General features: G+C 45.3%; 1 protein-coding gene across 1 annotated transcript in view; it reads left to right on the top strand.

Annotated features, from left to right (window-relative positions):
- The first annotated feature begins 6,229 nt into the window (after nucleotides 1-6,229).
- The window catches only part of JPH3 (junctophilin 3), a 140,021-nt gene continuing 131,160 nt past the window's right edge, over nucleotides 6,230-15,090 (top strand). Inside the window, exon 1 of the mRNA XM_089654117.1 lies at nucleotides 6,230-6,727. Within this exon, the coding sequence (XP_089510243.1) occupies nucleotides 6,346-6,727 (382 nt within the window). The 5' untranslated portion in view covers nucleotides 6,230-6,345. The remainder of the gene's footprint in view (nucleotides 6,728-15,090) is intronic.

Here is a 15,090-nt window from a genome sequence, read left to right on the forward strand (position 1 = left end):
TGCAGGGTCCGGGGAGACCGGATATAGTGAATGCAGGGTCCGGGGAGACCGGATATAGTGAATGCAGGGTCCGGGGAGACCAGATATAGTGAATGCAGGGTCCGGGGAGACCGGATATAGTGAATGCAGGGTCCTGGGAGAGCGGATATAGTGAATGCAGGGTCTGGGGTTTCGTAACACTTTAATAGCTTGTTTGTTGGGGTCCTATGGGAAAGGTTTAGCTAAAGGCAGCTGGGGATGCCTGCTGGTCTGGTCTCCCAGGACCCTGCATTCACTATATCCGCTCTCCCCAGACCCTGCATTCACTATATCCGCTCTCTCCGGACCCTGCATTCACTATTTCTAGTCTCCCAGGACCCTGCATTCACTATATCTGGTCTCCCAGGACCCTGCATTCACTATATCTGGTCTCCCCGGACCCTGCATTCACTATATCTGGTCTCCCCGGACCCTGCATTCACTATATCTGGTCTCCCAAAGTACACACAACATGGAAATGCAATTATTTTAGTAAATATAAACTGCTAAATACCTTTTCTTGTCAACAGTATATAGCAGTCTTGTGAGTCCAGCAGAGCACTGGTTAAAGCTTGTAGGAGGAGTTTTCATTTTCCTCTAGGATGATGCAGAACCCCTGACCTCTGTCTGGACAGTGCTGATTGGCCCTCTGCTGATCACATGCACTCTCCCAAGAAAAAAAGAAACCTCTCTAGCAATACACACCAAACTGAGCATGTGCAGAGTGACTCCAAACCTCTGTTCTATCAGGAGATAATTAGGGGACAATGGAAGAGGGGAGGATCAGTGTAGAGAGGATCAAACAGTGTTTTTACACAAGGTAGAGGATTAACCTTTTAGGTTCCCCAGTGAGTATAACAAGCATGCTTTCCTGTATATACAGACTGATTTTACTGTTGTGGGTTTAGTATCAGTTTAAAATGCACCTTGTCTGCTGGACCTCCATACACAGGGAGCCCAAGTCACACTCACATTTGATGGATGGTGTACATTGAAAAGAATGGGGAAATGAACTGGCTGAGCTCTTGATAACAGTTCGTGGTGAAGAATAAAAAAATGGAAAATTATGAGATTTGCTTCTGAGCCAACGTTCAGTGTGAATGCATTTCGGGTCCACGTTGGGCTTAAAAAAAAACCCAGTTCGCTTGGCAGAAAGAAAAACGCTCATATAGGGAGTTCTTGTACAATGTTTAGGAGTGTTTAGCAGAGTCTAGCGGAGGGTTTTTTTTTGCCAGAAAACTTTAATCAAAAACACAAACCAGAAGGCTTCATGCACACTGGGTGCAGGGGCGGACTGACAACTCATGGGGCCCCCGGGCAATAGGGGATCATGGGGCCCCTGTGTCCTTGCCCAAACTCAAAAAAGCCAATGAAAAAGGTACCAGGGGCATCTCATGGGGCCCCCTACTGACCCTGGGCCCTTGGGCAGTGCCCGAGTTTTCAAATGGTCAGTCCGCCCATGACTGGGTGTGTTTTAGTACACAGTTTAGGCGAGTTTAGCATTTTTTCTGCCAGAAAGCTTCAATCAAAAACACAAACCAGAAGGGGTTTTTCCTGCCTCTAAACATTGAGGTTAAAATATGCCTGTGATTGCCCTAATGTGCATTGACACTAAGGGCCACACTGAGCTGCTTCTACACGCAAAACAAACAGATCCTGTACAAGCGGAGTGTTTTTAAGCCCAGTGTGCATGGAGCCATAAGTGTCCTCCCATGAACAAATAAAATGTCACCTGAGGATAGGAAGAGGGAGGAGGGGAACCAGATACCTGGACACAGAGATTTTCCAGTTTGTCGATCCTTTGGACTGATGCTGAAGACTCCTGTTGCTTGTGATCACTTGTTGCCCATCACTTAATACTCCCTACAATTCATGAGATAAAATACCAATCAATGAGCAATAGACACACACGGTCCCTGTACAATGTAACGCACACAGTCTGTATATAGTGTAAGACGTGGACAGTTTTATAAATGCACAGGGGGAGATTTACTAAAACTGGAGTATTCAGAATCGGGGGCAGCTGTGCATGGCAGCCAATCAGCTTCTAACATCAGCTAGTTCACTTAAGCTTTGGTAATACAACCTGGAAGCTGATTGGTTTCTTTATACAGTACAAGACACATACAGATTTATAAAGTGTAAGACACACTCAGTCTCTGCAGTGTAGGACATGCAGACTTCATATACAGTGCTAGACACAAACAGTATCTATACAGTGTAAGAAACACACAAACTATAAAGTTCAAGACAAGCACAGACGACACAGTTTAAGACATAGACAATCTGTATCCAGTGTAAGACCAACACACAGTACATTGTAACAATGTATCACAACGCACACAGGACAAATAGTAACATTGTAACTTACTTAATGCACACACAGTAACATATTTCACATATAATACACATTGCAATATATCACATATACTGTAATACACACAGTACAATATATCACACATAATACACAGTGCAATATATATCACATATAATACACACAACACAATATATAACACAGTACAATATATCACACATGATACACAATACAATATATCACACATAATAAACACAGTACAATACATCACACATAATACACACAGTACAATACATCACATATAATACACACAGTACAATATATCACATATAATACACACAGTACACTATATCACATATAATACACACAGTACAATATATCACATATAATACACACAGTGCAATATATCACACATAATAAACACAGTACAATACATCACACATAATACACACAGTACAATACATCACACATAATACACACAGTACACTATATCACATATAATACACACAGTACACTATATCACATATAATACACACAGTACAATATATCACATATAATACACACAGTACACTATATCACATATAATACACACAGTACAATATATCACATATAATACACACAGTACACTATATCACATATAATACACACAGTACAATACTGTATATCAAACAGACTCTTCACACAGTATCTGCACACAGTTACAATGTACCCCATACAGACGCAATGGGGGGATTTACTAAAACTGGAGCACTCAGAATCTGGTACAGCTGTGCATGACACAGCCAATCAGTTTCTAACTTCAGCTTGTTCATCTAATCTTTGGCTATAAAACCTGGAAGCTGATTGGATTCTATGCAGGATTGCACCAGATTTTGCACTCTTCAGTTTTAGTAAATAACCACCAATGTATCAACACAAAGTCATGAGGTGACCCTGTTTGGTGATGATCCCTTTTTTTCTGTCGAGCTTTGGCTGGGGCTGCTGTGTTTGGCCACCTAGGGTACCAGGAAAGAGGAAGCATCATCCATAGGAGAGGGGGCATTACTGGGGAAATCACCCATAGAAGAGGAGGCATCACTGGGGCAGCATACATAGGAGGGGGAGCATTAACCATAGGAGAGGGGGCATCACTGAGAGCATCACCCATGGGAGAGGGGGCATCACTGGGGGCATCAGCCATAGGAGAAAAGGCTTCATTGGAGCAACACCATTCATAGGAGAGGGGTTATCACCGCGGTCATCGTCCTTATAGGAAAGGGATTCACTGGATGCATGCATCATCCATTGGAGAAGGGGCATCATCCATAGGACAGAGGGCATCACTGGGAACAGCATACATAGAAGGAGGGCATCACTGGGAGCATCACCAATAGAAGAGGGGGCATCACTGAGAGCAGTACCCATATCAGAAGGGGCCTCACTGGGGGCATCATCCGTTGGAGAGGGGGTATCACTGGGGGCAACATAATTCATAGGAGAGGGGGCTTCATTGTGGGCAATATCCATAGAGGAGGGGCATCAATGGGGTATCATCCATAGGAGAGGGGCATCATCCATAAGTGAGGATGCATCACTGGGGTAATGCATTATCCATAGGAGAGGGGAATCAACCAGAGGAGAGAGGGCGTTATTCATTGGAGAGAGGGCATCTCTGGGGGCATGTATCATCCATAGTAGAGAGGCATTATCCAGAAGAGAGAACGCATCATTCATAGGAGAGGAGGCATCACTGGGGGCATCCTCCATAGAAGAGGGCATCACTGGGGGCATTATCCATAAGAGAGGGGCATCACTTGGGGCATCATCCACAGAGAAAGGATTAACACTGAGGGCATCAACCACAGGAAATGGGAATCATCCATAGGAGGGGGTATCACTGCAGGCATCATCCACAGAAGAGGATACATCATCCTTAAAACAGGGGTATCACTGGCATCATCATCCACAGAAGAGGGGGCATCATCCACAAAAGAGGGGGTATCACTGTGGGCATCATCCACAGAAGAGGAGACATCATCCTTAAAACAGGGGTATCACTGGCATCATCATCCACAGAAGAGGGGGCATCATCCACAAAAGAGGGGGTATCACTGTGGGCATCATCTACAGAATAGGGGGCATCACTGGGGGAATCATTCATAGCTTCATGGAAGACTTCATAGGAGGCATCATCCAGGAGGGGGCATCAGGCAGAGAACATGGGTATCTTCTTCTGGTGCATCTCCTGGAAGAAAGGGGCACCACTGATTGGAAAGAAGTATCTTCCTTGGCAGACGGGTATCATCTATAGATGACAGCCATCTTCCATAGGGTATATTCCATAACGGTAGGGTATCATCTTTAGGAGAGGGGTGCTATCTATAGCAGAAGACTGACTTTCATAGTGAAGGGGTGTCATCCATAGGAGAGGGGTATCTTCCATTGGAGAGCGCTTGTGTTCATAGGAGAGGGGTTTCATCCATCTTACATACTGAAGGGGCATTACTGATAGAAGAGGATATATCTTCCATAGGATAGAGGCCTCTTTCATAGCAGAAGAGTAACTATCTTCCATATCAGTTGGGTATCATCCATAGGATAGGAGCATCTTCCATACTAAAGGGGTAACACCTATAGTAGAGGGCTAGCTTCCATAGAAGAGAGGTATCATCCATAGGATAGGAATATAATAGGGAAGAGGAGCATCTTCCACAATGGAGGGGCATTATTTAAAGAAGAAAATATATCTTCAATAGGAAAGGGGCATCTTCCATGCCAGTTGAGAATCATCCAAAGGACAGGAGCATCTTCCATACTGGAAGTGTTTCATCCATAGTAGAGGACTATCCATAGATGAGAGGTATCATCCATAGTAGAGGACTATCCATAGATGAGAGGTATCATCCATAGTAGAGGACAATCCATAGATGAGAGGTATCATCCATAGTAGAGGACAATCCATAGATGAGAGGTATCATCCATAGTAGAGGACTATCCATAGATGAGAGGTATCATCCATAGTAGAGGACTATCCCTAGATGAGAGGTATCATCCATAGGATATGAGTACCATCTATAGTAGAGATACCTTCCATAGCACAGGGGCATTTTCTATACTGAAGGGGTATCTTCCATAATAGTGGGTTAACTTCCATACTGGAGGAATATCCTCTATACCAGAGGGGGGTCATTTTGAATATGAGAGGATATATCTTCCATAGGATAGTGGCATCTTCCATGCTGGTTGGGTATCATCCAAAGTACAGGTGCATCTTCCATATTAGAGGGGTATCATCACCTATAGTAGAGGACTGTCTTCCATAGGAGAGAGGTTTCATCAATAGGATATGAGTGCCATCTATAGTAGAGAGATACATTCCATAGGACGGGGGCATCTTCCATGCCGGTTGGGTATCATCCAAAGTACAGGTGCATCTTCCATACCCACTAGAACAGGGGCATCTTATACAGCGGAGGGGTATCTCCCATAGTAGAGGGGTATTTTCCATACCGGAGGGGTGTCCTCTATACTGGAGGGGTGTCCTCTTTACTGGAGGGGTGTCCTCTTTACTGGAGGGCTGATTTCCATACCATAGGGCTATCCTCCATATCAGAAGGGTGTCCTCTATACCGGAGAGGTATTTTCCATACCGTAGGGGTATCCTCTATACCTGAGGGGTGTCCTCTATACCGTAGAGGTGTCCTCTATACCGGAGGGGCGTCATCCATACCGGAGGGGTGTCATCCATACCGGAGGGGTGTCCTTTATACCGGAGGGGTGTCCTCTATACTGGACGGGCATCATCTATAGGATAGGGGCATCTCGGGTCCGGTGTGTCCCTCGGCTTTCTCATTGGCTGTGGCGGAGGGGGCGGTTTCTCCCGGACGGGTAGCTGCATTGCTCCTCCCGCTCCTCCTCCGCTCTTCTCCCCCCTCCCCCCCTCCCCGGTCTGCTGGGGCGCCCGCCGGGGATCTGAGCATGCAGCATCGGAGGGGCCCCTGATCTCGGTGCAGTGGCCCCGGCCAGTTACATGCATGTCCAGTGGGGGCAGATTTAATTTCGATGACGGGGGGTCGTACTGCGGAGGCTGGCAGGATGGCAAGGCTCACGGGCACGGCATCTGTACGGGTCCCAAGGGGCAGGGCGAGTACAGCGGCTCCTGGTCACACGGCTTCGAGGTGCTCGGGGTCTACACCTGGCCCAGCGGGAACACCTACCGGGGCACCTGGGCGCAGGGCAAGCGGCACGGCATCGGCCTGGAGAGCAAGGGCAAGTGGCTGTACCGGGGAGAGTGGACCAACGGATTCAAGGGGCGCTACGGGGTGCGGGAGTGTACCGGCACCGGGGCCAAGTACGAGGGCACCTGGACCAACGGGCTGCAGGATGGCTACGGCACCGAGACCTACTCCGATGGAGGTGAGAGGGGTCCCCCCACCGACACATACTGACTGGGGGGCCGGGAGGGCACCCCAACCCACACCCTACTGACTGCGGGGCCAGGGGGGGTACAGGGGAGCACCCCAACCCACACCCCACAAACTAATGGAACCGGGATGGGGAAGGGGGGGGGGTGTATGTGGGGAGGGGGGCACAGGGGGGTCACCACAGCCCACACCCCACTGACTACTGGATCCGGGATGGGGGTGTATGTGGGGGGTACTTGAAATGGGGGGGGGGGGGCACAGGGCTATAAGGGGGATCGCCAAGATATAGGGGATCGCAGGAGAATGGAGAGGCACATGGGGATGGGGGTACATAGGGATATGGGGGGAATTCTGAGCGATGGCAGGGGGAGGGGGGAACAGGTGGATGGGTGGGCCCAGGGCTATAGAGTTTTGGGCACAGGGTTATTAGGGATTACAGGGATATTGGGGGTGACAGGAATACAGGGGATAATAGGGGTATGGGGGCATACTTAGGAGTATAGGGTGTTCATTGGGCTATGGGGGTATCATGGGGGATAGCAGGGGTATGGAGGTATCACAGGGATGGGGGATAACAGGGGTATGAGATTCATAGCTGTATGGGGAATGACTAGGGTATGGGGGAATCACAGGGTTGTAGGGGGTGGCAAGGGTATGTGGAATCACAGGAGTATGGGGATAGCAGGGGTATGGAGGTTTACAAAGGGTGGGGGTGACAGCAGTATGTGGGATCACAGGGACAAGTGATGGAGGGGTTATGGGGGATTTTCAGGGGATGAAATGGGTAAAGCATGGATGATAGGAAGGGGTATAGGTTAGGGTGATTGGTATGGAGGATAGCAGGGGTATATAGGGGATGGTAGGGGTGTGGGGGTATGGGGAAGGTGGCATGTACATGGAGAGTATGGTAGGGCTATGGGGGAGGGTAGCAAGCTGGTATGGAGGAGGGTGGTAGAGTTTTGTGACATTGGGCAAGATTGGAGGGAGGAGGATGTCAGGGTGGTGGGGCAAGGGGGAGGATGGCAGGGCCCTGGGGCTTGAGAAAGATGGCAAGGAACTTGGAAAGGATGTCCTGGGACATGGGGGAAACAGCAGTGACAGAGAAAGGGGGAGAATGGCATTATGAAGAGGCAAGGGGGAAGATGACAGGGGATGCTGCGCCTAGGGGTGGGGGATGGCAGTGTATTGGGGTATGTAAGAGTACAGCAGGGTGATGGGCAACAGAGGAGGGTGGCAGGGTGACGAGGCATGAGCTGAATTGTAGAAAATCTTAGGATTTGGGATGAATTATTGGAGGTGGCTGTAATACCAGGGAACAGACTGAGGCTCACTTGTTAGGCCTATGTTTGCACAAGGACTCCTGATTCTGCATGATCCAAAGGCTGGCACATGGGGTAGAATCATCTCTGTAAAGCCGTCACCACAAATGCTGCCATGAGATTCATTTTCTTTCCCATCGTTGGCAAAAAATTGATGAGCACCTGTGCTGTTTCTTGTCTCAGAAGTTGCTGTTGTTGCTGCCATCTGTGGGGTAAATGGCAGAGCTGTGGTGGCACAGTTTAAGCTGCCTGACATAAGGGACGCTTATTCTCCAAATGTCACTGATGTTGAATTTTGTAAGAGAGATGCAGATATTACATTACATTGGAATGGTATAAAAGTAAATTGCAAGCATGATGTGTGCATAGGTTTTTGGACACTCTGGGGGATCATTCGATAATTGAGCGCCCTAAGGGGGTTATTTGATGAGGGTAGACCTTAATCTCCAGTCTGATGAGCCAGACAAATAAATAAAAACCTTAAATAATAACTTATTTCCCTTTTTATTTCAACAATGTGCAGCCCCTATGAGCACATTACACTAACCGTTGCAGCCAATAGGATTTCTTCCTTTTTCCCATTTGACTGCAGTAAATGGAAATGGGATTGGTTGCTGGGTTGCTGCACTTTGAACCCATTCGGTGCACTTTGCCCTTTTATGTGAATATGTTGGATTGCTTTAAATGGCCCTTTAAACGCAGATTCGAAAATCTGTAGCAAAATGTATCTCATCATCTCCAGATTTTATAAATGCAAATTTAACAAATCAGGTGGCTGCCATGATGTATCTCTTAAAGTGAACACTTCAGTATTCTAAGACACAGTGGAAGGCTTTGCTAAGATTTTTCAAGGAAGGTGCCGGTGATCAGGTCATGTAGGGACAGGGGCGGACTGACCATTTGGAAACTCAGGCACTGCCCGAGGGCCCGGGGTCAGTAGGGGGCCCCATGAGATGCCCCTGGTACCTTTTTCATAGGCTTTTTTGAGTTTGGGCAAGGACACAGGAGCCCCATGATCCCCTATTGCCCGGGGGCCCCATGAGTTGTCAGTCCGCCCCTGTGTAGGGATCAAAGCTACTGACTTGTTTGTTGTAATTTGGGAGCAGCATGAATTGGACATTTCTTTGACTTTGTAGCATTGTGTTAATCTATAGTAGATGTAAGTAACTGGTCAGTCTCTAACTGCTCGTGAAGTCCCTGCATTGAAGGACATGCTAGCATTTGTAGTTCTCCAGCAGCCAGAGGCCTACAGGCACCAGCGGCCTAACTCAAGCTTTAATCTGGACCTTGCATGTGAGGCTGCAATAAGCATTTTCCTCTAGAGACTTTTAATTGTGATAGAGCAGCCTCCGTTCTCCTGTCCTCTTCCAGATTAGCAGCCCCTCTAATGCTCCTATTTTATATCTGCAGCCTCTGTAATGGGCCTGTTTTTTTACCTCTATCCACTATATTGCTCCTATGTTATACCTCCAGCCCCTCTAATGCTCCCGTTTTATACTTTCAGCCCCTCTAATGCTCATATTTATTTCTCCAGCCCTTGCAATCCCCCTGTTTGTTACCTCCATCCTCTCTAATGCCCCTATTTTATATCTCCTGCTTCCTTAATACCTCTATTTTATACCTCCAGCCTCAATAATGCTCCTATTTTATACCTCTGTAATGCTTCTATTTTATACCTCCGGCTTCTGTAATGCTTCTATTTTATACCTTCAGCCCCTCTAATGCTCATATTTTATACCTCCAGCCCCTCTAACCTTCATATTTTATACCTCCAGCCCCTCTAATCTTCATATTTTATACCTCCAGTCTCCCTAATGCTCCTATTTTATCTCTACAGACTTTCTAATGCTCATATTTATTACCTCCAGCGCCTCTAATCTTCATATTTTATACCTCCAGCCCCTCTAATCTTCATATTTTATATCTCCAGCCCCTCTAATCCTCATATTTTATATCGGCAGCCCCTCTAATCTTCTTATTTTATACCTCCAGCCCCTCTAATCCTCATGATTTATACCTCCAGCCCCTCTAATCTTCATATTTTATACCTCCAGCCCATCTAATCCTCATGATTTATACCTCCAGCCCCTCTAATCTTCATATTTTATACCTCCAGCCCCTCTAATTTTCATATTTTATATCTCCAGCCCCTCTAATCCTCATATTTTATATCGGCAGCCCCTCTAATCTTCATATTTTATACCTCCAGCCCCTCTAATCCTCATGATTTATACCTCCAGCCCGTCTAATCTTCATATTTTATACCTCCAGCCTCTCTCATCTCCAATTTTACTTCTATAGACTCTTAAGGCTCCTATTTTATACCTCCAGCCTGAGGCACCTTACTGCAGTTGGTGGTGATCTAGCGCTCTATATTAATTTTGCGCTCCACCCAACATTGATATATTTCAGTGGATCCCCTTCTTGCTCCTTATATCTTTTATAAATCCCAGATGCGAGATATCTGTATTGGGGTTCCCAGCACCGCCTCCTCATCCCCTTTTTTTTGTCTTAGTCTGTTTTTGAGTAGATCTAACTCCAAACATTCTGATCAAGATAGTATCATTTTGAAAGTTTTCAGTCATTTAAAATCTGTAGCTTTAAAGCAGTTGTAAAGGTTATTATTATTTTTTATTACTCAAATAACAAATATGTTATACTTACCTACTTTGTGCAATGGTTTGCACAGAGCACCCCCAAACCTCATTTTCTGGGGTCCACTGTCGGCGCTGTCTGCTCCTCCTTTTCTGTGCCTCCTAGAAATCCACTTGCTATGGGGTAGACATGCATGCTCACTTCCAATCCGGCCTATGTACTTCTATAGACACACACAACGCAACTCGGCTCCTCCCATGATTTGACTGACAGCAGCAGGAGCCAATGGCTTCCTCTGCTCTCATCCAAGTCTATGAGAGTAGGGAGAGGGAAGAGAAGAGCACTGAAATGAAACAGGATTTAAGGGGGACTGGAATGGTTTCTACCTTAAAGGATAAGTTCACCTTTAAAAAAAAAAAATTAACATTTTTGCAGGAAAAAAAAGTGCATTTACTATACATTTTTTTAGGAGCCTGCAAAGCATTGCATCAGTGATCAGCAGATCGCCGGTGTCATGCAGGACTCCTGCAAACTGTCAGTGTAATCTGTCTGTGTGTACATCATATGGGCAGGTAGTTTCACACTGACAGGAAGAATCAATGAACTACCAGAGCGCTCAATAGTGCCGTGGTGGTTCATTAAGAACTACAAGCCGACATGTGCAAAGGATGTCTGTACTTGTAGTTGATTCATTCACAGAACTCTGTGAATGAATGACATAGCCCTGTGGGCGGAGCCCGGCATGGCTGCACTCCTTTCAAAAAGTGACAGGCGGTACAGAGAACGTCTCCCCATACTGCTGTCACACAGAGGTCTCAAACCGCCGAGCTGCTGCAGGAAAAGTGGTGGAACAAGTAACATTTTTTTGTTTTTTTTATGGTTGAACTGGATGGACTTTTATCTTTTTTTAGCCAGACTAACTATGTAACTATGTTCCCGAATGTGAACTTACCCTTTAATACAAAGAATGCATTAAGGTATAAAAAAAACTTTTTCCTCTACAACCACTCTTATTAAATTCTTTGTGTTGAGCACTTCCTGTTATAGGGTGACAACATTCTGTTCCTGTCCCTCAAATGTGCTCAGTGTTGTCACCCTGTCAGAAGCACCCCCTGTTGGCAGACACACATTGTACAGGCATGGTTCACCATTATCATCATCAGGAAGCAGGTCCAGAGCAGTAATGCATAGTCAAATCTGGAGTGCATATAGACAGGAAGTGGTGGGAAGAGCTTGCTGGAGATCAGCAGTGGTAAGATGGGGAAAATGAAAAAAATGTGTAAATGATATTCTATTACAAAAAAAATGGGCATGGTTTATGATATACAGTGAAAAGAACAAACTAATGCTTAACGTGTAATCCCTGGGAGATCTTCCAAATAAAGTCCCACAAGGGATGGTTCAGTCCTTGGACACCTTAAGTGATGCGGAGTGAGCCTGTCCGATTACCATTCATTAGGACAGAGAACGAGCTGATCCTGGTGCATGAGAACTGTAAGATCCAAATTCGAATGACTTATTTTACAATTGCTACATCATTTAAATATATCTTCTACCACAATTTCCCGACATCAATTCATCATTGGTCAGAAGCCAATTACAGTACATCCAAAGTCAACCCTTTTTTGGGATAGAGTAGGAAATAGTTAAAAACTTTGTCAGTTTTTTTTTCTGCAGTGCCCCATTGAGGGTACATTCCTACCCGCATTTGTGGCCGACAGCAAGCAGATGCGAGAAAATCAGCAGGGGGGGTCCCATCGATTAGCTGCAGGAGGCAGTTCCATTGAAAGCAATGGGAGGCTGCCAGTTCCCTCGGCTAATTGCAGCTGTTTGCAGGTAGTCGGTGCAGTGATTACCTATGAGTGATTGGCAGTGGACGCACACTGCATCCAAGGTCGACCACTTACAGGTAATTGGCCAATAATTAAATAGCGATTACCTGTGAGCTTCAATTACTGCGGGAGCTGGCAGCCTCCCATTGCTTTTAATGGGGCTGCCTCCTGCAGCTAATCACAGGACCCCTGCCTCCTGCAGCTAATCACCAGGACCCCCTGCTGATTTTCTTGCATCTGCTTGCTGTCTGCTAGAAATGCAGGTGGGAATGTACCCTTAAAGCAGTACTTTCCAGTCTTCCCTTCAGTCTTGCACAGGCTGCATTCCAGTACTGAAATGTATTACTCTGATTTCACTGCACACTGTGAGCTTCTCACAATGTGCTTTAGAAGCTGCAGCTAGTCAGATAGAGCCCGCCTCATTTTCTGAATGGAAGACGTCCATCATCATCTAGGACTTTCCCCCCAAGCCTGTCTGTCCCTGGACCACCACTTTCATTAATTGGATTTCAGATTTTCAGTCACAGAGGTTCTGAATGCACATACAGCCTGCTTAAGAATGCCCACTCCTCCAGACTGACACCAACCCAACAAGGCGTTTTGATATTTTCATAAACTCCTCCCAAGAGCCATCCTACTGCGTGCATCAGGGCTGAGGGTTCTTGAGAGGAGTACTGTGATGTTTTCAGGAAGCTGTGTACAGCACCCATCCAGCCCCTCCTACCAGCCATAATACACCTACAGGGTATAGAAAAGTACAGAGACCTAGTAATGACTTCATTGAGTCTAAAATGAGGCATGTGATAAAAAGGGAAAGGTTTTATATAAAAATGTAATGATAATATTGAGAGGGGAGGGATGAACCAAAGAAAGCTAAATCTAAGCAGATTAAACTTCAGTTTTAAGAGGTTTCCCTTCATTTCTTTGCCTAGAAACACAACAGGTAGGGAGAGGAAATCTCTCAAAATCTTCATAGATAGTTGTCCCTGGAACCAATGACCCTGTTGGCAAATTTCCCTTTCATTGCTGTCAACAACAGAAATACAAAATGTAATAAATAAAAATTCCTTCAACCACAAAGTGTAATAAATAAAATACAAACTACAAAAAAATAAAATACAAAATACAAAAAAAGTTTCATCATTTTCAGTCTTGGGGATGCAGTGATAAAAACTTGCCAGAGGACTATGGCTCAGGCTGTCAAGAGCTCAATATGTACTAAATAATGAAAACTACGATCCAGACAGGTTAGGTGCTCTATACCCTTCAGCTGACGATAGATGCCAGAGGTGCAAGAAGGCTCTTGGTACCATTCAACATATACACTGCTCAAAAAAATTAAAGGAACACTTTTTAATCAGAGTATAGCATCACGTCAGTGAAACTCCTTATATATTGATCCGGTCAGTTAAGTAGCAGAGGGGGTTGTTAATCAGTTTCAGCTATTTTGGTGTTAATGCTAAATGGAAAAATGCAGCGCTAATTATAAAATCATATAAAAGTCAAAATAAAGTCCATATAAGTCCCCAAATGAATAGAACCAGGTGCATAAAAAGATTTCGATCCAAAAACCGTCACCATACACCTGAAACAGATTGGCCTCTTACCAGACAATTTGACCGTACAAAACTGGTCAGCAAGCGCAATGTGATATAACATCAATACAGCACACAATCCTCAGTAGAAATTCTCTCCCAGATAAAAGATAACTTCTCCATCATTAAAGATCTCCAAATAGAAGAAACTCCCATCCGACGGTCAGGAAATGAGTAAAAAGAAAAGGCAACTCATAGTGTAGTAGTTAAATTATAATTTGGCAAATTTATTTAGGTTACATGTACATCAAAGTGTAAGATAACCAGCATTGAAAAACAGAAAGTTTCAAACCAACAAGATGGCCGCCATCCCTCCATAGCACGGTGATGTCACACGGGGAGGCTCCGACCAACGCGTTTCGTCATCAGGAAGACTTCGTCAGGGTCCTAGAACACTTCTGAGATATCATATTTTGGTCCATCCAACTCCGCCAGGTTGCACATCAGAATGTCCAGGAGCTCAGATGGGAGATCCTTATGTTCCTAACACATTACCCAGTCCATATCAATATAGATATCCAGCATGAGATTTTTCCCCATAGAGATCTGATGTGTTTTCAAAGTGTTCCATTCATTTTTTAAGCAGGGTATATTGGTATTACCTACTTATCATACCTTATTGGCAAGCTGTTCATACTCTTTTCTGCTGCCTTTTTGGCGTTTGGATCCCTTTTACACATAAAACATGTTTCTTAGGTTTACCTCCTCCAGCTTTCTGTAAAACCTTTAAACAACTGCTGGTGCACATCCCTATGGCAGTACGATGTTTAGTCGTCCTTTATTGGAAACAATTTGAACCTCCCTCTCTGATGGAGATCCATGCCAGGATCAGAGATGCCAAAAGGGTGAAGTACCTTACAGCTATATTAACGACTCTGTTGATCAATACAGTACAATGAGGTTTGGAAAATTTGGCATATTTTGGAAAACCCTTCCTGATCCTCTCCGGTGCTTTTTCACCTAGACTTATATTCACCTTGGATTTTGGGTGGGTGGGGTTTGGCTCCAGATGAT

This window comes from Staurois parvus, unplaced genomic scaffold (assembly GCF_062004578.1).
Source record: "Staurois parvus isolate SC_StPar_1 unplaced genomic scaffold, SC_StPar_1.0 ptg000745l, whole genome shotgun sequence".
NCBI classification, from domain to species: Eukaryota; Metazoa; Chordata; class Amphibia; order Anura; family Ranidae; genus Staurois; species Staurois parvus.